At 41.3% G+C, this 26,881-nt stretch overlaps 1 protein-coding gene across 9 annotated transcripts in view; it reads left to right on the top strand.

Moving 5' to 3' along the window:
• Positions 1-26,881, top strand: part of AMBRA1 (autophagy and beclin 1 regulator 1) — a 179,721-nt gene that overhangs the window by 69,542 nt on the left and 83,298 nt on the right. For 5 of the 9 annotated variants that reach the window (XM_049891016.1, XM_049891017.1, XM_049891018.1 and 2 more), the window contains 4 exons: positions 9,890-9,976; positions 14,246-14,425; positions 25,931-26,011; positions 26,616-26,716. In XM_049891016.1, coding sequence (XP_049746973.1) covers positions 9,890-9,976; positions 14,246-14,425; positions 25,931-26,011; positions 26,616-26,716 — 449 coding nt within the window. The remainder of the gene's footprint in view (positions 1-9,889; positions 9,977-14,245; positions 14,426-25,930; positions 26,012-26,615; positions 26,717-26,881) is intronic. The other 4 variants (XM_049891019.1, XM_049891023.1, XM_049891021.1 and 1 more) reach the window with 2 other exon arrangements.

Genomic DNA, 26,881 nt, shown 5'->3' with positions numbered 1-26,881 from the left:
ATTCACATTTGTGCCATTCCAAAGAAAGGTTATCCAACAGAATGCAGAAATTAATGAACAATATCATTAATATAACACACAAGTAAAATTTTACCAAAGATAATTAAAAAATGGTTGCAGCAGCACATCAACAGGGAACTGCCAGAAATACAAGCCAGATTCAAAAGAGAACATGAAACGAGGGTTATCATTGCTGATGTCAGGTGGATCTTGGCTGAAAGCAGAGAATACCAGAAAGATGTTTACCTGGGTTTTATTGACTGTGCAGAGACATTCGACTGGATCATAACAAATTATGGATAACACTGGGAAGAAAGGGAATTCCAGAACACTTAATTGTGCTCATGTGGCACCTGTACATAGACCAAAAGACAATTGTTAGAACAGAACAAGGTAATACCGTGTGGTTTAAAATCAAGAAAGATGTGTGTCAGGATTGTATTCTTTCACCATACTTATTCAATCCGTATGCTGAGCAAATAATCTGAGAAACTACTGTATGAAGAAGAGCGGGGCATCGGGAATGGAGGAAGACTTACTAACAACCTGCGATATGCAGATGACACAACCTTGCTTGCTGAAAGAGAAGAGGACTTGAAGCACTTATTGATGAAGACCAAAGACTACAGCCTTCAATGGGGATTACACCTCAACATAAAACAAAAATCCTTACATCTGGATCAATAGGCAACATTATGATAAACAGAGAAAATATTAAAATTGTCAAGCATTTCATTTACTTGGATCCACAGTCAACGCCCAAGGAAGCAGCAGTCAGGAAATCAAATGACGTATTGCATTGGGCAAGTCTGCTGTAATAGATCTTTTTCGAGTGTTAAAAAACAAAGCTATCACTTTCAGAACTAAAGTGTGCCTGACTCAAGCCATAGTATTTCACTTATGCATGTAAACGCTGGGCAATGAATAAGGAACACCAAATAATTGATTCCTTTGAATTATGGTGTTGTTGAAGAATATTGAATATACCGTGGACTCCCAGAAGAATGAACAGATCTGTCTTGGAAGAAGTACAACCAGAATGCTCCTTAGAAGTGAGCATGGCAAGACTTCATATTATGTACGTTGGATATATTATCAGAAGGGACCAGTCCCTGGAGAAGAACATCATGCTTGGTAGAATGGAAGGACAGAGAAGGAGAGGCAGACCCTCGATGAGATGGATTGGCACAGTGGCTGCAACGATGGGCTGAAGCATAACAAGAATCATGAGGATGGCACAAGATCGGGGAGTTAGCATAACAAGAATCATGAGGATGGCACAAGATCGGGGAGTGTTCTGTTCTCTTGTACTTAGGATCGCCATGAGTCAGAACTCACTCAATAGCACCTAGCAACAACAACAGCAGGAAAAAAATGTATAATATTTATCAAGCTGAGAATTACGTGGCTTCCAGGCTCAGCAGAGTTCATCTTCATCAGGGTAGTATTGACTGACAAGCTGGAGAGGACAGTAATATGGGTGGGAGGTTAGTGGAAGTTGTAGTTTCTCTGCTAATTGTACTTATATGTGTCATTTATGTTGATTTCATGTTGTGTAGACAGAGGGGAATGGTGGTGAAACTGTTCCAGTGAAGTCGAATGCTGAGTCCAAAAGGAATCAGGGTGGTTGCCGAAGTCAGGATCAAGGTGGAAGGGCGAGTAGTATACCCCCAGAGGCGAATCTGTGAAAATGGAATGTCACTAAGAGAAGCAGTTCAGGATGAACCCGGGATATAAGAAAAGTGATTGTGCTCTGAGTTTTGTGTTAGCTTAAGGGGTAACAGTGGACTGTTTGGGGGGCGCAGTTGATGTCTCTCCCCTATTATTTCTGTAGACTCCAGAAACGTCATTACTTGGACAGACATGAGCCCGGAAGATGCCTCTTTGCCTCTGGTTAATAAATGCACTAGCCCACTGTGCGTTCCTTTTATCTCATTTCGCTGCAAGGCTTCGCTTGCTAGCTCTCTGTCCTCCTGAGGTTTATAGAGTACATTGTTTGCAGTATTCCAGGGTCAAGGGCCTGCCACTCTTTAAATGACCTCGGTCGAGAGTTTTTAAAATTTTAGGGCAGGAATGTGAATGTGAAAACTCACCCAGGAAGAAATTTACAAGTCTGCTAGTATTGAGACCGTAAATGATTCTACCAGTATATTCTTTGAAGAATTAGTAGTCCTGGAGCTAGACTTTTTAGGATTTGCCTATGATTCCGAATAAAACTGGCTGAAAATTCAGGGTTATTCTGTAAATCTCCTCCTTTTTTAAAATTTTATTATCGTTGTTGAGAACATACACAGCAAAACACAGCAATTCAACGGTTTCTCCATGTACAGCTCAGTGACATTGATCACATTCTTCGAGTTCTGCAACCATTATCATCCTCCGTTTCTGAAATTGTTCCTCCCTCATTAATATAACCTCGCTGCCCCCCAAGGTCCCTGTCTAATCTTTTGAGTTGCTGTTGTCAGTTTGATCTTGTATAAATAGATCTTAAAAGAGCATAATGCTCAAGGCAGACGTTTTTTACTAGTTAAGCTAAACTATTGTTTGGTTTTAAGAAGGCTTCAGGGGATATTTTTGGTTTAAGGTTTAAATGTAAATCTCTTCTTGATTTTGGGGGAAACTAGTCAAGAGAGAGGATGCACCGCCTCTTGATTGAGCCTGTACGTCCTACCTAGCTGCTTTTGGGGCCTGGGTGCGTGTGGGTATCTGAACGGGCCGTGGAGCTTTTTTCATAGATTTGCCCAGTTCAGAATCTTAGGTTATAGCCTCAGCTTTGTAAACACTTCAGACGTGCTCTTGTGCTCTTACTTGTCCTCTGGTTAAATTTGGATTTAAACTCCAAATTCAAAAAGACCAAAGTCTGTGGTCAGTGAGCAGACCTCCCACATCTCCCAGAGAAAATGGGTTTCGATTCAGAGTAAGTACATCCAAGTAGATCAGCTTGGGCCTTTGAGCTTAGATGGTGACAAAAATGAGTTTTATTAGAAATTGAAGTCTCATAACATTAGTGTCATATGTTGAGGGTTTGCAAAAGCTAAGGATAGCGGCAACCAACCATTTTACAATCGTGTTGAAAGTAACCACCTACCAAACAATTAGCAGAGGGTCAGATGTTTCCAGAGGGGCCTGGCCGACTTTTCAGGAAGACTGTTCTTTGTAGCTAGATACATGACTGTGTATCTAGTCTCTTTCTTTTCAGTGTCTGTGATTATGTTTATGTGCACTGATGTTTTACTGTCTTTCACTCAGTGCACAGAGGCATTGACGAATACTATGTTTTGTAAAGAAGCTTTTCTGGTGAAGAGCATTGTTTTGAACCCCATGAATTGTTTAGGCTTGATGATAGTAAAATAAGGCTGATCCACATGACAGGCACCGTGAGCTCTTTCTGTAGTTTGTCAGTTTTTTTCCCGAGGTTAGCCTTTTAGAAGTGCCACCTTGCCTTGGTCGCCCCACAGCAGGGGCAGGAGTTGCCTGCCAGGCTCTGCTAGCAACTGCATGTGCTGCAAGTGCACCCCTAGGACTAGGAGCCCTGCAGCGATCAGATGACTGACTATCGTTGGATAACTTAAACGATAATTGCCAGTGTGTGAAACTGGGAGGCTTGGATGCCTCTGCTTTAAAGCAGAGATGTCAATTTGGAAATCATAATAGAGGTGTCGTTTCAGAACACACAATTATTTTTACAAAGAATAAGGGCTTGTCATCTCCAGGCCTAGGCATGCGCAAGGCAGAGATCTGGGGCTTGCAGAGAAGATTCAGAAATGAAGCAGTGCATCCAAGTTTTTTTGGCCTCCTGCCCCTTGATCGCCCTGAAAACATTGCACTCTTTCCTCTGTGAGGTCTCTTTCGGAGGTATACAGTCCAGGAGCATCAGTGGTAGCTTCCCAGGCAAGTAGCCAGCCTCTGACCTTATGATTTAAAAAGCTCCCAGGGACCAGGCTGCACTGCGCTGATCAGGACGACAACGTCAGTTCTTTAACCTGAGGGGCTTAAGTGACCAGAGGGATGAAGGGTGATGTAAGCAGTTTCTGAAAACCCTGTTCCTTCAGGAATTTTAGAGTGGGTTTTTGGACATCTAGCAACTGAAAGTCATAGGGTCAATGAAGGACAATCCGATAGGCTCTTCTTGTTTATCCTTCCAAGTCTATTTAGGCCTGCTGTTTGATTCACTTATTTATTGACCTCCTATTACATGTTAGTTAGGATGGTAGTTTCAGTGGGATTAGAAAGATGACTTGGGACTCAGTACCTGCTTTCATGTAACTTGTAGTCCAGTAGCAGAAACAAGACATACTTACAGGTAACTGCAGTACAAGATGACTTGGGAGAAGGCCTTTAAGAGAGGTAAAAATAATATGGCATGTTGGGGAAAAGAAGGTGAACTTCTGGCTGGAGGAGTCAAGTATTTGAGCTCTGAAAAATTTTTATAGCAGAGATGAGGAGGAGGAACTTTCCAGAAAGAAGAACTGGCCAAGCTAAAGGCATAGATGGGGTAGTGAAGAATATATTTAGTTTAACTAGAGCAGTGGTTCTCCAAGTGTAGTCTGGGGCCCCTGAAGCCAAAACAATTTTTATGATAATACTGAGATGTTCTTTGCCGTTTTCACTTTCATTCTTTCCTGAGTGTACAGTGGAGTTTTCGGGGGGCTGTATAACGTGTAATGAGGTTGTGGTTCTGATGGCTAATGGATTATGTGCTTGTGTGTTAAAATTTTCTTAGCTTTAATTCAAATCTGGTGAATACTGATAGCTAAAATGCGTATAAACAAAAGCTTTTTGAGGTCCTCAATTTTTAAGAGTGTTAAAGGGGCCCTGAGAACAAAAAGCTTAAAAACCACTGGTCTAGAGCACATAGTATATCTAGAAGGAATCAGAGCTGATCTAGAGCACACAGTATATCTAAAAGGAGTTAGAGATTTGACTGCAAAGCTAAGTTGGCTTTGGATGCCAAGCTGAGGAATTTGGATTTTATTTCCTAGGCAGAAGGGAGATATTAGTTTGGGTTTGTCTCAACTGAATTGAAATAGCAGATGTCACCCAGACAGCAAAACCAGGCTAAGAAATTACTCTGTAGGCACAGGCACCATTGGCATCTTAGCTTCTAGAAGCAGGCTCGTCATGTCAGTATCGATCGCAGAGTTCTGGCAGTTGATTGTTTCCAGTGGTTGGAGAAGATCTGAACATGTTTGTTTGCATTGGGATATTGATTTTCTCTGTTATCTGACAACTTGTTAAAAGAATATCTTTAGGGTATAATTATTTAGTAAGGAGGAGTTGTCACTAGCTTGTTTATTCTGTCTAGGCTAAGTCCCAAATTGACTATTTATCAATCCTGACATCCATTGAGTTTGAAGTGAATCTTTTGGATGACCATCTCATCTGCCCCAACAATGTTTTTCTTTTCTAGCGCTTTCTTCCACTATTTTTTATCGTCTTCGTAGTCATCAAAGGACACGATCTTGAGAAGCAAGAAACAGCTGATTTAGGGAACCCCCTTGCACATATTCAGAATACTAATCAGGGAAGGAACAAATAATTGTTTTCAATTAAAGTGGTTGGAATTTTACAGCTTGAAGTTCCTATTGACTGATGATTTCAGCAGGGTTTAGTATTCATTTTTTTTTTATAGCTTTCTTAATTGCAGTAATGCCTAATACTTTGATTTCATGTTTTCCTGTCCTGTTCCTTAATGATTTCCCTTCATCTTTAAAGGGACTTAAGATATGTAAGCTGATATTTTAGAGCAAGAGCCAGTAGACTTTTTCTGTAAAGGGCCAGGTAGTAGACATTTTAGGGCTTTTCTCAGTCAAGACTACTCAGCTCTACCTTAACCCGTTGCCCTGAAGTTGATTCTGACTCATAGTGACCCTATAGAACAGAGTAGAACTGCCCCATAGTGTTCCAAGGAGCGGCTGGTGGATTCGAACTGCCCACCTATTGGTTAGCAGCCAAGCTCTTAACCACTGTGCCACCAGGGCTCCCAGCTCTCTCTACCTTACTAGCTCTGAAAACAACCACAGACAACATGTAAATGAATGGGTACTGCTGTGTTCGAGAAAACTTTATTTCCAAAAACAGGAAACTGGCCCAGTTACCAATCCCTGCTTTACAACACTGGGGAAACTTATTACTTGAAGAAATCCTTTTTAAAAGTGAACAATTATATGAAAAACGAATAGTTACCTCTTAAGTTTTCAGTGTTTTACTTTAAGTTTTTGAATGTTTTTAACTTTTTATTTTGAAATAATTTCAGATTTACAGAAAAGTTGCAGAAATAGTACAAAAAATTTCCCTACCTTACCCACTTTTCTCAAATGTTAACATTTTACCACATTTGCGTTATCACCCTCTCTCTCTTTACCTATATTTGAATATGGTTATTATTTTTTGTATTTTACGTATTTGTGGTTTAATATTTTTAAAACATTGAATTTTCTTAAAGCACTGTTCAGTTTGTAAGAGCAGTGATCTCCAGACTTTTAAAAGAATACCTCTGTTACTAAAATATTTTTGCACAATCCTCATGTATATATGTGTGTGTATTATGTACATCTAGTATTCTTGCTCTCCAACAAATCAAAATAATACAACCCCTGGCATACCTTGCTTAGACACCACAGGTGTAGAGAATGAACCAAGCAAGCTGTAGAGAAAGAAAAGTTTTTTTTTGTTTTCTGTAAGAGCTTCAGTGACCCTTTAAAACATTTCTAAATTGAGGTCTTAGGTCAGAATGAAATGCAGCTTCAAGCTTGAACAAGCTTGTCTGAGCCCTTCCTAAGCCCTACCTGATTCTGCATTATTAAATTGCATGGTAGATAATTGAATCAAGTCAAATTTGTGATGGCCAGAGCAGGTTTACAGCTGCCACCCAATACCATTTTCTTGTGCCATTTCCCCATCAATGGCTCTTTGTGGCTCTTTGCAAGAAGCTAACTCTGAGGGAGAAAGGTCATTCTTTGCGGTTCCTAGAAGGGGTAGGGATGTTTACTCATCTAGTAACTCTAGTTATTTATTCACCACCAATTAGAAAAGTCTTTTTTTACTCCTTCAGATGTTACTTGTGTTGTAACTAAACAGAATTTGTGTGATGCATGCTGGGGGAGGGGAGCCGGGGGAGTCATAGCAATTGGCTCTTTGGATTTTGTATATTAGCAGTTAAAATGTCAAATATATAGGGCATGCCAGTCCCACCGTACTGCCTCGGAAGCACATGGTGCTAACAGATTCTGTAGTAACTAGGCACAAGAGATGGATGTTCCAAAAGAACCTCATCAGAGACTCTCCAGAGATAAAGCTTAACGTTTTGTTCAGCTCTGATTTAAGGAAGTCTTCCTAATTAAGATAGGAAGCTAGGGTGGGAAGTAGACTTGCAGAATTATAAAATGGAATCATTAAAATTGACTTATCTAATCCAAAGGTGTTCAGGAATCTCCTTTGCAGCATCACCAAGTCCTCAGCTCTCACCTCTTTTTGAATATTGTCACTGCCTTGGCACCGTAGGGGCTAATATTTGCCTCTTAACTTACCAAGATCATTTTCCAGGCAGAAGTAAAGAAGGATATATTTTGGTCACTCTGGAGGATGCTTCTTGCCAAAGGGCCTCCGCTTCCTAAGCAGCCATTTAGAGGATAATAGGACAGGCCAGTGGTATTAAGGCCTGCCTCCAGAGAAGCACTTTGGAGATGGAACAAGGTTCTGTGTGTTCCAGGACAGTCAACTGCTTCCAGATCTTGCCTCCCTTCTTTGACTCCCACCCAGTTCCTGCAGAACTTGTTTAATGAGTAAATACTGTCTATGTAAGGTGGCATAAATTACTCTTCTCAAATTTTCCCTTTTTTTTCCCCCTCCAATCCATGTACCTCTCACTGTCCCTACCTCTCACAAACATTTTATATTTCAAAGACTCAAAAACATGCCATTATTTTATGTGTCCCTATGAAGGAAAAAAAAATCCTGCCAATTAAATTGTGTCACAGTGGTAACATGCATCCCAGTTTCAGAGACATTAAAATGTTTTTTGTTTTTTTTTTTAAAGTGTCTCTTAACAATTGATGAAATATGGCATTTCTGCTGCTATAAACATAGATATCATTGAAGATTCAGGCTTTCAATCAGGGAGGTGTATTTTTTGATTTCCTTCCTTCCTCATGGTTACATTGAATTCTCTCCCTTCAGTGGCAGGACTGTTTAAAGTGTCTTAAGTGTGGAGGTTATAGGCTTTGTTATAGGCTTTGTCTAGATAAAAAGCATCATTGAACAGCTGATTGTCCTGGGCAGGAAAGATCTCAGGCCACATTGACAGATCCTTTGCTGTATCTCTTCCCCAAGCTGTGAGGGGAAATGCCAGTTGCTGGAATAAAGCAACTGTACATGACTACACCTAAAGCCAGCTGTTTTTAATAACAGTGAATTCAGTTAACTCAGCTGGGAAAGATTGGTAGCTGATGTCCATACCCTGCATCTCTGCTTTAAAGAAGAGTCTGGCAGGGAGCTGGACACCTGTTCCTGGGAGAACCAGGCAAGATGCTGCTGGAGAGGAACACCATGCGTTTCTTTCTCAGACCATTTCTTTTGAAACATGTTCTACGGCAGGATTTTGGTTGGTTACCAAGGCACATTTGAGTTGAGAAGCAGTATGGCAGACATGGCACACTGGGGGCCCCCGGCCTGCATTCATCGGATGTATTTTAACTGGCTCTTGTACAAAAAAGAGGCTTGGTGGTGCAGTGGTTAAGTACTTGGCTGCCAACTGAAAGGTCAGCGGTTTGAACCCACCAGCCGCTCCATGGGAGAGAGATGTGGCAGCCTCGGAAACCCTGTGGGGCGGTTCTACTCTGTCCTGTAGGGTTGCTATGAGTCAGAGTCGACTTGATGGGAGTGGGGTTTTGGTGTTACACGAAAAGAAAAACAATGTTTTAGCTAAAATTTAGCAATCAGGAGATTTTGTGCCAAAAATTCAAACTTCTGGCTTCTCTTAAAACAGTGAGAGCCAGCAATATTGAACCCACATTCTAGCATAGTAACGATTGGCTCAAGCTGAGTGGTGGGACATGGGTTGTCCTCTTTGCCAGGCTCCATAGCTCCCAGTGGGTATGCGTACTTCTTACCTGCCTGGGCACTGGAGGGTGCTGCAGTGTAGAGTAGGGGTTGGAAGCGGACCTTCACTGGCATCCTGGTGTTACCACTTAGTAGCTGTGTGTCATTGCACTATACTTCTTCTAGGTCCAGTGCTCTCATGTATGTATAGTAATACCTGCCGTTCTGGGCTGTGGTAAGGTTTAAATAAGGAAATACATGTGAAGTGCTTAGTATATTGCCTGATTTAAAAAAAGGTGCTCAGTAAAATGTGTGTGTCACATATGAGTTGAATTTATGATTGGTCTAGATTATATAATTAAAGATTTTTGTCAGTTAAAGGTACTTCTCACAAAAAGGGTGTGGGCAAAGTGGAAGGAGTAGAAAATGAGGGTCACGTGGATTATGATAACATGTAGGAACTGAGCAACAAGAAAAATTTTGGCACTTTGTGACAGTCTTTGTCTGTGTCTGCCCTATTTTCCCCGTCATGTGTTGATCCCAGCCTCCTATTTGTCTACTGGAGATACTGCAAATAGAAAGAAGATCACGTCAGAAGCACTTGTTCATTTCTCACTGAAGAGCAGTATTCAACGTAATACAGTGGCCATATCCAGTGTGGGAGCTCTGTAGCTCTTCATTCGTTTATGACTCTCAGCACTTAGCTTATAGGAAGGGTGTGATCCCAGATAACAGGTGTTAGATGGCTACTAAGGGGGAAGTTATTTATCTTTCCCCCTATTTTTCCTTATGAATGACCTCTGAGTTGGTAATTGACAGGGATTATTGCCATTTTTCTAATCTCTGCTAGGAGGCTGCTGGAGTCTTCCCTCATTTCATTATCCCGTTATGATGGAGCAGGATCCAGAGAGCACCCAATTTACCCAGACCCAGCGAGGTAAGGCCAAAGTGAGAAGTGGCACTAGGTGGGGGGGAGGGGCGGCCCTTGGGGTTGCCTAGCTGTTGGAAGCCCCCTTCTGTGCCTCTCTGGTCCTGGTGCTCTTTTACTCTTCAGTTACAGTTTTGAGACAGGTGGTTCAGGTGATTGGGAATTGTTGCAGGTAAGTGAACAGAACCTCTGGTGACAGATGGCTGTGACTGAGCTCTTGTCCTTTGGGGCTCTTTTCTGCAAGTGGGGCACTAGAGGAGGTATCTAGGAGGCCGCAGGCAGGCACAGGGTACTCCTTTTCTGCTGGTCAGAAAGGCTGTTGCCATTCATGGGGAAAGCCAGAAGGGAAACAAAGGTTTTTATTTTTAGAGAAATTACTTACAAATAAAAACAAAACAGAACTGTGTGCTCTTTTGAGAGGGAATTTAGAAAATCAAAAGGCAGCAGTCAAGCTCATCCAGATTTTGAGTTTTTAGAGACTACCTGAAGGAAAAGATGACTGAAGAAAATAACTGAATAAAACAAGTTGGCATTTTCTTAAAGTGCCTGCTTTACACCGGTTGGAAGACATTTGAAAAGTTCTTGAAGAGATAAAAAAGAAATTCAGATGAGTTGAAGGCCCACACTGTCCTGATCTGGTGACTGAGAACCAATAATAGGGCATTGAGGTGGTGTATAATTTTTACCTGCAGAGAGCAGCCCCTTGGGGTTGCCAGAGTTGCATTTACTGATTCTGTTAGTGATCTAAAAACGGGGTAACCTGCGCCTAATTTAATCTAGAGCACATTGTGAGGCTTTGCCAAAGAAAAGGGGAATTTATAGTGGTGGGGTTGGCAAGTTAGCAGTATAGGTCAGATAAAGCTAAATGAGCTTTGCTTAAAAAGTTCAAATCCACCGGAATATTAAATGGTTTTGTTGTTGCCACATCTATGTCATGATACTGAGCGTTCTTCCTGTGATACTAGTGAACAGATTCCCCGTTGTGCTCTTACTTCCTTTTCTGTACTCCAAAAATGGCAAATCCGAGGATCAGGGAATATAGGGATTCATGACTTCAAAACAGGTAGGCAATTTAGATGATGACTGAAACAGGGGATTTATGTTAGCTTCTAATTTGGCCTGAACATAACCCCTAAATGAGGGAAGGAAATTTTTGGCATGCGTGAAATACTTTGAAACACTGAGATAGAACAATTCTTTCTATAGAACAGTTTCTTTTAGGGCCTCAATAGAATTTTTGACCTGGCACATTTCAACAGTGATTCTTAAAGATGAAGATCTTATTTGGTCTCATCATGTATAAGTCTGTTATTTATACCTAGTCTGATTTCTTCATCACGGAAAGTGTCATACTTTGTGGTGTTGATGTTTTTACATTTTACTTTTGAACACAAAGTAAGTTTTTTGAAGGAGAAAGTGTTCTGTTTTGCAGAAAACTTGAGGATTTATTTAAACATTTCAGATTTCTACCTGGGACACTTTAGGATTGTCTGTTGATTTTTCCAGGCTCTTCAGCAGGATGATGAGTGTTACCTTATTACTGGTGGTTTAATTTTTTTTCCTTTTACACTTTACCATATACCATTATGTAGAGGTCAAAGTCTTTGTGAGGTTTCTCCTCAGCATTCAGATCCCTAGCTCCCCTCTGGATACCTAAAAGGATGAAGGTAGAATGTATTTGTATTTAATAATGTGTCAGGAGTTGTTTTTTTTTTTTTTTTAAACCATTGATGTTTAGTTTCATAGCCCAGGGAATCCCTGTCCAGTAGTGCAATTAAACTATTAGGGTTCCTTAGGATTGAGATTGTGTCCCTAAATAAAAAGACAATCTTTGTGTATTATCACCAGCAGCAGCATTATTACTAACTCTATTACCAGTAATATTGTATTTTTTCCCTTAGTTAGGGTAGGCTGTCAGCCAAGGGATGAATCAGTGTATTTATGGTCACTTTTCAAGAACAGTTCCAAAAAAATGATCTTTATTCTCCTCTTGAAACTTTTCTTCTGGTCTTTTCCAGTCTGGTTGACTTGAGAATTTAACCAACAATTAGTTGATTTCTGCTAGTTTTCTGTATGCTTGGTAGATACAGGAACACCTTAGAAGTATTGGTTTCTCTCTGTTGAAAATTTAGAATTCTGTGATTTATCCTGGGGAAATGCATGAGAACAGGGTCCCAAAAGGATAATGAAAGTTCTGCCAGTTGAGGCTTTTAAGAAGTAATTCTTATACCCTTATTACCTTGACCAAGTCATCTGTGTAACCTATTCCCCCCTGCTATGCAAAGATAATTTGGATTCAGTGGTACCAAATGTAGCGTATTGTTCCATAACACAGACATTGGAGTACCAAAGATTGTCAGCCCGCCTGCTTGGGAATTCCAGTTGTTGGTTGGTCAGATGGACAGTATCTCTGATGACAGGCATTTCAGATTTGACCTCAGTTCCTGTAGCAGCTGACTGCAGGATCTTTTTTAGCCTGGGTCAGTGGACTTACTGAGGTATGTCCAGGGATATGAAAAAGTCAGGCTGCAAGATGTTCATAAATACTTTTCATACCATTTGGATAGGACTATTTCTATTTCCATCTCAATCAGATTGCCATTTTTTAAAAAAAATAACAAAAGACAGGTGCTTTGTTTTCCTTTATACTCAAACATTACAGAAGCACATGAAGTATAAAAGCACCCAAATCTCGTTATGATTGCTGTGTCTCCTTTTAGTTCTATCTCTAATTATAGAAATACATATTTTTGTATACATAGTAGTACATAATACCATTCTTCAATTTTTCCCTCCACTTAAGATTCTATTTTGTAGTGCTTTTCTTTTGAGTGTATAGAGATACTTTATTCTTTTTAGTAGCTACATAGTATAGTGTTTCTGGGTATGGCTATAATTTAATCTGTTGATGGGCATTTGGGTTGTTTCCTAGTTTTTCTCTCTTGCTAACATTGTTGCAAGTGAACTTCCTCCTACATCTATCTTTGTGTCCTTGTGTGTTTCTGTAGGATGAAATTCCTAGTGGAATTGCTAGGTCGAAGTGTGTGCCTCAGGCAGATCTTGAGTCTTGAAATTCCTTAGTACTCCACTTAATATTATCACATAAGACATTTTTCTGTTACTGTTTTTTTCTCCCCTTCTCAGTTTACAGCCTCAAAGCATGTAGCAGTGATGTGAGAGATGGAGGACAGACTTGAGAAAGAAAGGGATGTGGGAAGTTGTATATAGGACACTAAGTTGTCATGGAGTATCGAGAATACTAAAGTCATAACTTGAAGATAAAGGCCGAGACTAATTACTTACTGAAAATAGCCATAGGAAGGGAGAAGAAGAATGAATGACTCTTACCTTCTGTATTGCTCAGTACCTATGGAGCCTTATCAATCTGATTTTAAGATGCAGAAAAATCTGTTTTTCTCTGTTAGAACCTCTGTTCTCCCAAGTTTATTTTTACTGTCAATTTCTATCATGTATATTTCCTCCATGTTACAGATATTTATGAATAATCAGTAAGGGAGGGGTAAGAGGTTCAAAGAGATCATTTTAAGAGGACAGGACAAATCTGGAGCCATGTATGTTTGTTGGAGGTGAAAGAAGTCCTGGCGAAGATGATGCCTGTAGGTGCCTTTATTAATCGTCTAAGGTTTACTATCTCTGGCCTGTTTTCTCTTCTATAAGATGAAAGAAAGATGATCTGTAGGTGATTGCTGAGGCCGCTTTCATTTCTTACATTTTGGGCATGAATGATGATTGGGGAAAAGCTGTGAATCTGTATAAAGGCCATCCAGAGATGCTAAAAGGGATCCCTTAAAGAGCTAAAACCCTGGTGGCGTAGTGGTTAAGTGCTACGGCTGCTAACCAAAAGGTTGGCAGTTCAAGTCCACCAGGCGCTCCTTGGAAACTCTATGGGGCAGTTCTGCTCTGTCCTGTAGGGTCACTATGAGTCGGAATCGACTGGACAGCAGTGGGTTTGGTTTTTGTTTTTCTTAAGAGCTAAAAAGAGAGGTCCAGTGTTATCTTCTTGGGAGAGGGCAACTCTTGATCAGATAATGACTGGTTAAACAGCCAGTTTGCCTTATCTCAGAAGAGAAACACTGGCGATAGTCTGATAAGCATGTTCTGCAGTCCAAACCTCCTGGCGAGTTAAATACCCTTTATTTTTCATGTCTCCGGAGTTTGCCTCAGCAGAGAGATGTCATAGGAGAGCTGGATTTACTGTCTTTCACAGTATTCCCCACTTAGTGCTAGTTTGTGTTTGTCCATCTCTGTCTCTCTCAGATTATCTCCTGCTGCATACTACGCCCAGAGGATGATCCAGTATCTCTCGCGGAGAGACAGTATTCGCCAGCGCTCCATGCGCTACCAACAGAACCGTCTCCGTTCTTCCACCTCCTCCTCTTCCTCAGACAACCAGGGTCCATCCGTAGAGGGAACCGACTTGGAGTTTGAGGACTTCGAGTAAGTACATACCCAGCTTGCTTTCTTCCCTCTCCTCCCAAGCTGTGAGTACTTCCAAGTTGGCTACTGTCTGAGCCAGGATGGTTGGCATTCTTGCTTCAAAGCCCTAAGTTATTATTTATGAGTAATAGGATGGGACAGAGGTTGAAAATGCCCAGGGCACTCCTACCTCTGGCAGTTGCATTGCTGATTCACTGGAGCCTATGGGCAGAGACAGCCCATTGGGCCCCAGGCCAGAGTGGGAGAAGAAGGCTGCTGCTCTTTGGGCAACATTTTTATTTCCCTTTTGCGTGTACATTGAGTGTGAAAATGTTTCTCATGGGCTATATTCACACCATCAGGTAGCCAGCAGGGCTGGTGTTTGTTCTCTTAAGCAGAGTAAGTATGGAGATTAAAAATAAAGAAAATACTTGTATTTTCCTTGAAGGAAGATTCTCTCTCTTGATACCCTTGATCAGATTGGTTTTTTGAGGTCGTACTGCCTTGCCTGAAGGAGCTCTGCTGGTGCAATGGTTAAGTGCTGGGCTGCTAAACTAAAGGTCAGCAGTCCAAACCTACTAGCTGCTGAGTGGGAAAAAACACCTGGCAATCTGCTCCCATAAAGTTTACAGCCTAGGGAAACCCTCTGGGGGTGTTCTCCTCTGTCTTGTAGGGTTGCTATGAGTCGGAATCAACTTGTGGACAGCAGCAGCCCCCTTTCCTAAACTTTCTCACTGTTTTCCTTCCCTCATAAGGGGCCTTTGAAAGTTTCCTGTCACATTAATGTGGTGGGTTGAGCAGTTCTTGCTTCTACTGGCCTTTTTGAGGGTTAGTGAGGGTGATAGAGGAGTGAGCTAAAGCAACAGTCAGCTCCAGGCTCCAGAGTTGATTCTCCCCTACCTTACTGCTGGGTTTTGCATTCTCTGTCCTCCTGCTCCTGACCTTTCCTGGCTTGTTTCAAATTGGACATTTCACTCTTGTTTTGATTCCTATGTTTTGCAATCAAACATGCAAAACAAGACAGAGAGAAGAGTAGTTAAGTGGGTTTTCCTCCCTCCTTTTTTGCTGGCAGTATTAGAATAGCGCAGCCCGTCAGTCATTTCCCTTCACCCCCCATCTTGACATAGCTCAGTCAGATCTGGGGTCTTAAAAGTTCTTGCCTCTTCTTGACCTGCTTCCTCTTCTTTGAAATGAATGGAAAGCTCAGGAGCCATCTTGTAACAGAGCTTTATGATTGTTTCAGAAATTTCTTTGACAGAGAGGATTAAGGAGGTGGGAACAACCTTTGTACCAATTTGCCTTTCTAATGCTATGATAAACACACTAGCAATTGCATAGTTGGAAGCAAGGAAGACTAAATGGGAGGTTTATTTGTCTGAGTAAGATGTAGATATGAAAGAAATGCAGGGGTGCACTGAAGCAGCTTGGTGTAGCCAAGGGAGCGGGGATGCTGGTCCTCTGTCACCAACTGTGGGAGCCAAGCCCAGCTACTCTCAGACCCTCAGTCAGCATCATTCTCCCTTCTGTCCACTCTAGGGGAAGGTGGATGCATATACTGGCAGTGAGGGGAACACAGAGTCTCCAGTCCCTTAGCCAGGCAGACACCTGTAATATATTCTCTTGTAGGCCTTCTTATTTTTCCAGCACTGAGGTCTATTCAGGGAAGCCGTTTAAACATACATGCCTAGGTTGCTGAGATTTGGTGCTGCTGAAAAGCCTGGGTGACTTTCTCTCAGTAATCCTGTAGAGCCCTGGGAGTCAGTGCTGTGGACCACCTAGCCCTCTTTCCATGCATAGTCAGAAGGGTGTATTATCTCTTTGCAGTCGTGAAATGTGGGGCTCATGCCTTTGAGCTGTGTCTTGCCTCGTGACTTGTCCTTCACAATGGAGTTCTGGGTTAGTTTAAAATGTTCTGTTCTTATCTTACCTTCCCTTTCTTCTGCTACCACCTCCTCTCTTTCCCCCTCGATTTTCCTGTGTCAGACTGCCTCCTCCTTGTGCTCCCCACAGCCCACCTGTGCTCTCGCCTCCCCCTGGCTTCAGCACGACCTGAGTTTACATTTTCTTCTTCACCTTTCATGCACTGACTTACCCGTTTTTCTCCTGGGGGCTTGTATTGCTCCTCGGTTAATAAGGAGGAGCTGATTTCTCTAATACCCTTCCAAAAGCCCCTCCCTTGGGTGTTTGTCTCTCGTTTTGGGCTAATGCAGACTGTAATCTTGTTTTTAATAGCAGCTGTGGATTAGTCACCTAACGTTAGTAGTCCAGGTCTTCCAGTGAAGGATGTTGCTGGCTGGTTGAAACTGATTTACCGTCTGTTCCTTCTTTCTGTCTCCTTCCCTGCCCGCCCCACCGCCACTGTAAACTGAGTACTGCTTGTGTTTGCTCCCCTGTCTGCTCTTAGTTTCTAGGTGCTCGGAAGAGGGTGATAGTAAGAAATTAGAAAAGTACCAGCCCATTTTAATTTTATCAGTGGTAGAATTCTCACCTTCCACGTGGGAGACCCGGGATCAATTCCTAGCCAGTGCACTTCATGTGCAACTACCACCCTTCTGTCAGTGGAGCCTTGAGTATTGCTGTGAAGCTGAACAGGTTTCAGTGGAGCTTCCAGACTAAGATGGACTAAGAAGAATCTACTTCCAGAAATTAGCCAACAAAAACCTAGTGTATCACAATGGTCCAGTTCACAACTGATCGTGGGTATGGTACAGAACCAGGCAGTATTTCGTTTTGTTGCGCATAGGTTGGCCATGAGTTGGGGGCTGACTTGATGGAAAGTAACAACAACAACAGTCCTTTTCCTTAACTTGATAACTAGAAGGAAAGTTAGAGGCATGTACAGCCATAGATCATAGTAGTTTCAGGTACAGAGAACCAGGTAACTTCGATGTGACCTGGAATCCTCCTTACTAGGTGCCCTTAAGAGAGACCATTCTGTTGGGCTTTCTCACCTTCATAGCACATCATGTGCCTGCATTTGTTACCCCACTTTGACCTCTTCATCCTCCTCCCATTTGCTAATTCAGTAGATCTTTTGGCAATTCTCTGGCTCCTATCCAGGTATATAGAGTTCCCCAGAAAACCAAAGGAGCCATTACCCAGATCCTGTCCTTTTTGGTTCTCTTCTGTCATCTATTGAATGGAAGGTATCAGGTGTACTAATATTTTTATATATATGTTAATTTATGGAAACCCTGGTGGCATAATGGTTAAGTGCTATGGCTGCTAACCAAAGGGTCGGCAGTTCGAATCCACCAGGAGGTCTTTGGAAAGTCTATGGGGCAGTTCTACTCTGTCCTATAGGGTCGCTATGAGTCAGAATCGACTTGACGGCACTGGGTTTGGTTTTTTGGTTTTATGTTAATTTATATCTTATAAAATATTTATGTATATAATATGTATAAATACATTCATATGCATTATATGTATACATATTTTTAATCTTGTTTATTCATTCCAGTGACCCGATGGGATAGTTATTTACTCCATTATGGTATTTTTCTGAAAGAGGATATTGAGACTTGACCAAATCATAGACATGTCTGAGATTAGAGAACAGAAAGAAGCATATTTAGTGTCTGACTCTTATTGTCCTGCAGATTTAAAACCCTTTAGAAATGATGTACAGCCATATTTGAGCCCTTCCATGAGCTTGCTGTAGAACAAGACTATTGAGATTTATCTCTAGGGAAGACGGCTTTGGAGGTTGGTCAGCATCAGGTTAAATTTCCTATATTTTTGTGGTCTGGATTAATGACCGTCTTTCCAGGCAGCCATCCCTTCCCCCTGCCATTCATCTTGTCTGCACCAAGGATTGAGACCACAGGGTCCCTGTGTTTATGAAAATGCAGAAACAGGACACCCAGAAACCTACTGTCAGCAGGTCTCTCCTGAAGCCCTCAGCACCTGTCTTTGCATGAAGATGTTCACAAGCAGGGTGAAGGTGTGGCTGCCCCTGACATTGCTGTCTGCCTGCTTTCAAGCCCAGACCACCTGTTAGAATGCTGATGACAAATGGGCATAAGGAAAACTCCCATTTTCATTTTCACTCTCCCGCTGGAAAGAGGGAGGGGAGACTTAGGAAGCGCAGACTAAGTGTTGTGTCCTGGAAGTTGCTGAGGCCTGCAGAAGAGGCCGTATGACTATTGTTCCAACTGTGCTTCTTTCCCATTTTATCAGTTATTTTAAATATAATTACAATCCCAGAATCATCCCCAGCTCACATTCCTACCCTTCCTACCTCAATGAAAGGGACTCTTTCTGTAGCTGTTTTGCCTTCCAGGGCAGAAGGATACCCTGAGCAAAGTCCTTGCCACTGACATTTGGAACTAGAGAAGCTTCAGGTTAGATAAACCAGAGATATCTCCACTGTGTATACCAGCCACTGAGTTATTATATTCAACTTCTTGAAAATCATTCTAGCATAGAAGAAAACAAGTCCTTCATTAACAGTTGTGATGCTGAGCTATACTTCGGATTTCTGCCTAGGGAAAACATCTCAGTTAGAATTCTAGTCTTGTCTTGAAATGAAGTCTCTTTAGGTCTATCATATTTCTTTTCTTAACTCTTCTAATTTGTCTGGCTGCATTTGAGTCCCCTTTACACAGAGGTCTGTATTGTGACCACATATGCAAAGGTGTTTAGTTGTAAGTATTATGACAGTCGTTTCTGGGGGTTTTGGTTCCTTAGTGTGGCATGATACGTTCTAGCACTACCACATACACATGTACAGAGGAGTCTCATTCAGAGAGTGCTTCTCCTTTTATGGTACCAATGCTAGATACTTTTGACGAAGAAGCTCTTAAAAGATCTTCTTGGTGGATGGTATATCTGAATAGAATTCTGAAGGCTTTCACCATGTGTGCCAACCTCACCTCTGCCATCACTTCGTCATAGAGGATGTTGTTTGCTCTTCATTCACAATTTGATGTTCTTTATCTGCCTTTTTGAAAAAAGTTTTAAAAAATATTTTAGTTGAGTCATAGCTAAACTATGTTAAAAAAAAAAAAAAAACTATGTTAGAAACCAGATAATACTATACTCCCTTAATCATCGTCTCTAGATGAAATACTGATAACTTTGTAAGACTCATCTACTTGCTTCAAATTCTCCTCACTAGAAATTTCTGCAAGGTGAAGCCACATGTCCTTGGTAGTGCCATGTTTTATGCAGATAATGTGCACCTTCTACATTTGTTTGCCAACTGCACCCTCCCCCCATGAGGTATTTCGTAAACGTGCTGTGCTAATTTTTTTTACAGCAACATGTAAAAAAAATTGGTATAGCAGTACTTATGAAAATGTCTCACCAGGAGTAGGGCGTGGTTGGCAAACACGTAGAAGGCATGCGTTATTTGCGTAAAACATGGTACTTGCCTCTGCCCTCTGTTCTGGTCCTGGAATTTCCAGGACTTCTGTGGGAGCCCGTGACTAGTATTTAATAACAAATGCATAACATGTAGCCAAGAAAGGTAAGGTTAGCTGCTGCCATCTGAAATCTTGGGAGGGAGTTTACCGGATTTATTGAGGGAGCCTGAATAATCTGTGCCCAGAAGTATGGAATGTTTGTAATATGAGAGAGAAGATCAGAAAGGGACCTGAACTGTGGAGAGCTTGAAACGCCTGGTTAAGAAATTTGGACTTTGTTTTTACCTGGAGGTAACCATAATTTGATCTGTATTTTAGGCAGCTAACTGGCAGCATTGGTTTAGGGGAACTAAAATGGCAGGTAGATGGATTCAGGAAAACCAGTTAGACAGCAGTGGATGTAGTACAGGCAAGGATTTATGAGGGCCAAATTTTAGATATTGGGTGTAAGAGGTCTTGGTGTTTCTAAGAGTGGGGCCTGTTTGTGGATATTTCTAGGGGAATGAGCTGCCTGAGAGCTCAGCCATCTCACTTCGTACTACTTCAAATGAAATATTGCCCAACTCCTTTTTTACTCTCCCTGGAGCCAATTTTGAACTAAGTTTATAAATAGCAAGTGATTCCTAGAACAGCAGTGATTGGAACTGGGATCACTTGTCATTGCCTGCTAGCCCCACAGCCTGACAACTATTGTCTAGGGAAGAGCCTTGGGTTCTAGTCTTGGCTTAGCCTGTGATTTGCATATGGTTTTGGGCAAGTCTCTTTCCCTCCCTAGGTTTCACTGTGTGATCTGTAAAGTGAGATTAGATAATCTTTGACTTTTCTTTTAGCCCTAAGAATCTTGGTTCTTTATTGGAGTTCACTACCTTGGAAGAATTTCTGTTGTACACAACAGAGGTGGAATAATGGAAAGTCTCAGAAAAGTAAAGAGACTGCCTAAGTCTTAGGAATAGGATATCTGGTACCTGTAATACCCCAATATATTGTAAAATCTATACATGCCTACCAGAATTTTAGCTCTTTAACCAAGGATTGTGAGCCTATTGCTTAGAAATTTATAATATTGTTTGGTGACTCTAGAATTAGCACCCTTTCTGGGCAAATAAAATACATATAAATACCTATGGGGTATGTTTGGGGAATGCAGGAGAAAGAAAATGGAATATATTTGGATTGTGCTTGGACTGAGAATGGGAAAATACAGAAAGAATAATTAAACAGCCAGAAAAAAAATGTGCAGTAGGAATATGGATTTGCATAATGCATGCAGATGAAATTAAAAGGTAAAATAAAGAAGGAAAGAAACTTGTAAATGGCAATTATCTCACACTATCTCTTATATTACTATTCCTTGGAGAAAAATTAAGGCTCTGCAGTCCCAGGAGGCCTATGCTATTAGATATCCCTTGTAGATGACATCACCTGGGACTGTGTCTTCCTCCCAGAGATTTGAGCCCTTATATGTGTGCACAGTCTTTGGAAGGAGAGACTGGGGCCTTGGTTTCCAGCACAGCCTCGAGCAAAGAAGTATGTTCTTAGTGATGGGCAAGATTATGTGCCATCCAGGGATAAGAATAACAACTAGGCCTTCTATTATCTGAAGATTGAGTAGAAAGAGAGGCACAGGGAAGCAAGTTTTTTTTTTTTTTTTTTTTTTAATAGTCTGATTTTCAGCAGTCAACTGTGTGCTGTCAAGAGGACGATGGCCTTTTGAGCTTCTTGCTGCAAGAGCTTCATTTATAAAGACCAAGTCAGCCGTTTGTCACTGAAAAGCAATGACAACCTGACTCTGGTCAGGACTTAGACAGGAGTCTGCAGGTGTATTTTTCATTCCTTTAAATTATAGCCTCTCTCTGAGGCAATTAATCCCAGGTATTTAGCAGAAGAGTTGCTGCTGTGTTTTTCCCTTGTTCTGGAGATGCATCTTCTTGTATTTGGCACTTGTCTTGGATGCTTGATTGCTTGAGGGTGTTTTTTCCTTGTAAAGTCTTGCTTATTTTTCCCCTCCCCTTCCCAAATGCCCCTCTGAGAGTTAATCAAAGATGCATAGAGTTCAACAGCTGGGAAAGCCATTAAGAACCCAGCCAGCTCTTATCCTGCTGGCTTAAAGGCAGCTTCTGGCTGATGAAATTGATGAGGATTTCTCTGGTGTTTCCCTGAAAAGTGTTCTGGTGTAAAAGAGTCCTCCTGTGATGGAGTAGCAATAACAACCTATTTGTACACTCTGATTTTCACCATTTTTTGTTTAAGCCCCCCTTGAAAAGGGCTTGGGCTATGTTATGTTACCAAACCAAATCCACTGCCGTCAAGTCAATTCTGACTCGTAGTGACCCTGTAGGACAGAGTAAAAGTGCCCCACAGGGTTTCCGAGGCTGTAATCTTTCAAGAAGCAGACTGTCACGTCTTTCTTCTGTGTCTGTTGTGTTGGGCCCCAATATTTAGCACTCTTCACTCTTTCTAAGGGAAATTATCTCTTTGGGTTTGCCTTTCTCCCACTGTCCTTCTGGCAGACATCTTCCAATCCACTCATATTCAGTGTCTGTCAAATTTGTTTTGCCTCCTTCATCTCGTGGAGCCTTGCTTGTGTTGACCTGGTATAAGCACTGAACAGAGTGGTAGACTCTATATAGTTTTCTGAGTCCATCGTTATCTCAAGTACCTTTAATTCCTTTGCTCTTAGAACTCTCAGCACTTTCCCTCTCCCCTTGTTTCTACTCCGCCAGAATGTTCTGTGCATGGATTTGGTTTTCCATCTCAATGCCTTATCTCTAGATCCTATCTTCTTTCGAGAGTATAGAATCTAAAGGGTCACTGGTCGGTTGCTCTTCTCAGCTCTAGCTTATTTGGAGCTCTGCCTTTGCTCTGAGATTTGTATATACCAGTATTAAAACTCAGGATCTTTTTCCCTCTTGCTTAACTTGCCCTTTGGTTGGGCATTCTGGCTTTGCCACCCTATTCATTCTGATTTTTAAAGTTTTTCCTGGTCAGTAAATGGTCTGAGTTGTTTTTATTACAGGCTATTGCCCCCTAAGGAGCTCTGGTGGTGCAGTGGTTAAGCACTCAGATGCTAACCAAAAGGTCAACAGGAGAAAGATGTAGCAGTCTGTTTCTGTAAAGATTTCAGCCTTGGAAACCCTATGGGGCAGTCCTACTCTGCCCTATAGTGTTGCCACGAGTCAAAATTGACTTAACGGCAATGGGTATTATCCCCTAGATGTCCTTGTTTTTTTTTCCTCCCATAGGCAGTGTCACATTTGTGTGTTTGCCCCACGTTTCACATTTTTCTAATTATTCTGGGTTCTGTGCTGTCAGTTCTTCTTTGCTAGAGTTCTCTGTACTTGCAGTTTGAAGCCATCTCTACATTTTATTGAGATGCAATTGAGTACCTACTTCTCATCATTAGCCAAGATGTAAACTAAGCCTGAAGACCAGCACATACATCTCCACTCACTTAATATATTGCCTTTTGTTTATGGTGCCTTTCGTCTGAGACTTTGCTTGGATCTGAGCAAGCTGATTTCAGTCTTATTTTTCTATGTATCCTCCAGTAATCTCTGAACACTATAAAGTTATTATCTCTGCCATGTGCAGTCTCCCTGTCCTTTTTTAAATGTAGGGAGAAACTAAATTAGAAAGAAGTTGATTGTTTTTAAGTTTTAATAACAAAGAAAAGTTTGTGGCATGTTGTAGGAACCTAAAATTTCTCCATTCCTGCCCATGTTTTTCCATTTTTCTAAGCTGCCTTCTTGTGTCTTTTCCCCTGACTCTCTGAGTATCTATCATCTTAGGATTTTGGCAACTGCGGATCAGTACGATATGGTGCACTGGCTTCTCCTTGCCTGCTCTTTGACTTTGCTAACAGCACACAGAGTACTGTTTGTTGACCAGAGGAAAGTGGATCACAGATTTGGCTTTGGACCTTTTAGAAGCAAAGTGTCCGCTATGCAGTGTGATTCTTGGAAGACCAGCTGTCACAGCTGTAGAATAAAGTGATTGGATTTGCTTCAGAATGCTTTTTACTAGCTTAGTTTTCTTCCTTTTTTGAGGCTTAAGACCCTTTTTAACTTCAAAATAGTTTCTAATTCCTGTCATGCTATAAATTGTACTTTTAGTGCCCATTGATAAGTAAAACATGTGATAATGAAAAGCTGTCATGAATTCAGTTGTACTTTTAAACATATTAGTACTTTACTGATCGTAACTGGAATCTACATATATTTGAAAAATAATCGTATGTGTGATTTGGGGGCCATCGTATTTGTTTGGTATTCAGTTACTGGTTTTTGTGCATGTGGCTACCAAGACTTTATCATAATTTTGGAGCTCCTCAGTGACTGCAGCCTGTTAGTCAGGATATTCTGATCCCATTGTTCTCTTTAATCCCCTTTTTACTTTCCATTTGGTCTCTCTCTCTCCTTGCTTCTCCCTTCATCTGTAGAATTTCATTTCAAAGGAATGTGATGTATTAAGGAAAACAATAGTATACTTTCTCTTTTGGGAAAGTAAAGACCATGTACTGGCTTTTTAATGGCTCAGCTTCCATTACGCCTAGTATTGATTTGTCTCTGAATGCTCAGCAGCCAACTCCACCAAGATGTAAAAGTCTTCATAGGCTTTCGTTTCTGGCTTGTGACACTCCCACTGGCCTACTGGAAAGCCAGTGTATTGTATTAACTGTGGTTCCATAACCAGTTTGAAGATAATCTCCTTGATTTGAAGATAATCCAAAAGGAGAATTTAGAAAATGCTCCAGTTCAAGCTCTCAGAGGTTCATTTATTTTGTGGAGCTGGTTAAGCAGCTAATTAACTGCTCTGTCCAGCCAGTGCCCTTTGGCTTATTGTTCCTTTGATGCATGGGAAACTAAGCTACGTGAAGCTACTTTCCTCCTTTTTCCTTTGGGAAGCAGTGAGGTGTGGGGGAAAGAGCAAAGGCTTCAAAGTCAAATCTTCCTTGACACCTGCCTCAGCCACTTAAGAGTCGTGTGACCTTGGGCATTTTAGTTTGCCTCTCTGATCCTTAGTTTTCTTGTCTGTAAAACACACTAATAATACCTCATGGGCTAGTTAAAAGGATTAAACGGCATAACGTGAATATGCCATTATACTGACACTTGCAGGATTTTGTTAGTTTCCATTAAATTGCCTCTGACTTATGGTGGCCGTGTGTATAACAGAATGAAGCATCGTCCGATGCCGCACCACCTTCATGATCTTTGATATGTTTAGCCCTTTATTGTGGCTATTGTGTCAGTCTATCTCACTGAGGGTTTCCCTCATTTTTGCTGACCCTCTGCTTTACCAAATATAATGTCCTTTACTAGGGATTGGTTTTTCCTGATGACATGTCTGAAATAAGCAAGATGAAGTTTCATCAGTTAACCTCAAATAAATGTTTATTGCTGTTGCTATGGGGTTTGTGAGCACTCATGTATATGTACTGTGTAATCTTTTTAGCACTTTCAGCCAAGTATTGGAGACTCTACTAGAAAGCCTTAGGATGGGACATGATTAAGAATAGAGAAAAAGTGGTAAAAAAAAAAAAAAAGAACTTAATAGTCCATGAAGAAAACACCTGGACTTTTTTTCTTCAAATGACCTGGTTTAGGATTACATTTTCTAATATTCTTTATCATTGTCAATGTTATAGTCTCTAAAAGAAGGGAGTGTCCAATCTTTTTCTTTGTTTTTATTTCACTTATCACTGATTTTTCCACATAAAGGACCTAAACAGATTCTTTTGAAGGTACCATTTGTTGAGTGAAATTGGTAGCAGAATTTTTTCTTCCTTCAAGAGCCCCCAGAACCAGTTTCTTTGCATTTTTCAGTCTAGAAAGAGAAGTTTACATATACATATATCCACTTGAGATGCCTTGAAAGGTCTAGACCTGACTCCAATATGAGATGCTACAGTTTTCAGAGACCACCTTAGCTCAAGGAAAATCATCCTCTTCCTCACTAAAATGTCAGTAAATGCTTGTGAATCTTATTTGAGGTGCTTCACAAATGCAGTGTGTCAGTGTGTCACCTAAGTTACTGAGCATCCAATGACCCATTTCTGTGGGATCTTCTCCTGAGTGTAGGAATTTAGTTTTGAGGGTGTTTGTCTTTTAGGTGACTCTGCCTTAGTGATTCTTATGTGTAGTCTTTTTGTTTTCTCCAGGGACAATGGTGACAGATCCAGGCACCGAGCTCCCCGCAATGCCCGGATGTCTGCACCTTCACTTGGACGCTTTGTCCCCAGGTAAGAACTGGGCAGTCTGCCACAGAGGGAGCCTTTATGAGAGCCTAGAATTTAGTTTTTAAACCTAGGCTCTGGTCTTTGAATTGTCCATATCTAATATTATTTCTTAGTAACCCTACAATATAACTGTGCCACCTAGAAACCTGACAGGAAATGATTGGCCACAATAAAAAGAAAGAAAAGTGGCAATGGGAGCATTCTGTTTAAGATTAAGGCCTGGGAAACTTTACTTTAGAAGGAAGGGCAGGAAGAAGATACAGATCTCTGAAAGAACAAATTCTAGGAATTTTTATTCCTTTGTGTGCTGCTGTGGATTCCTTAGGTTCATTGGGTCCTTTACCCCTGATTTTTGAGGGTAGGTAGAAGATGTATCCCCTTTGTGTTATGGTGGAGCTCTGGTGCAGTGGTTAAAAGTTTGGCTGCGAACCAAAAGGTCAGCAGTTCAAATCCACCAGCCACTCCTTGGAGACCCTGTGGGGCAGATCTACTCTGTCCTATAGGGTCACTATGAGTCGGAATCAACTTGATGGCAGTGGGTTTGGTTTTTGGTTTTTGTTTTATGGTAGTTTTTAGTAGGCTTTTCACGTATAATTCCTTCTTGTAGGCGTTTCTTGCTGCCTGAGTACTTGCCTTATGCTGGGATTTTTCATGAACGTGGACAGCCTGGCTTGGCTACTCACTCTTCTGTTAACAGGGTCCTAGCAGGTAAGGAAATGTATGTGTGGATGTTGAAAATTTGAAGGCGCAGGGAGCCAGATGAAGCTTCCTGCCTCTTTACCTGTGTTGTGGTGATGGCATCTTGACATTCAGCTGAAAACACTTCCGAACTTCAAGGCAGCAAACTGCTAGGTTGAAGAAAACAGTTTCTCT

Source organism: Elephas maximus, chromosome 7, assembly GCF_024166365.1.
Source record: "Elephas maximus indicus isolate mEleMax1 chromosome 7, mEleMax1 primary haplotype, whole genome shotgun sequence".
NCBI classification, from domain to species: Eukaryota; Metazoa; Chordata; class Mammalia; order Proboscidea; family Elephantidae; genus Elephas; species Elephas maximus.
The sequence above is the reverse complement of the archived record's forward strand: the minus strand, read 5'-3'. Positions and strand labels throughout refer to the sequence as shown.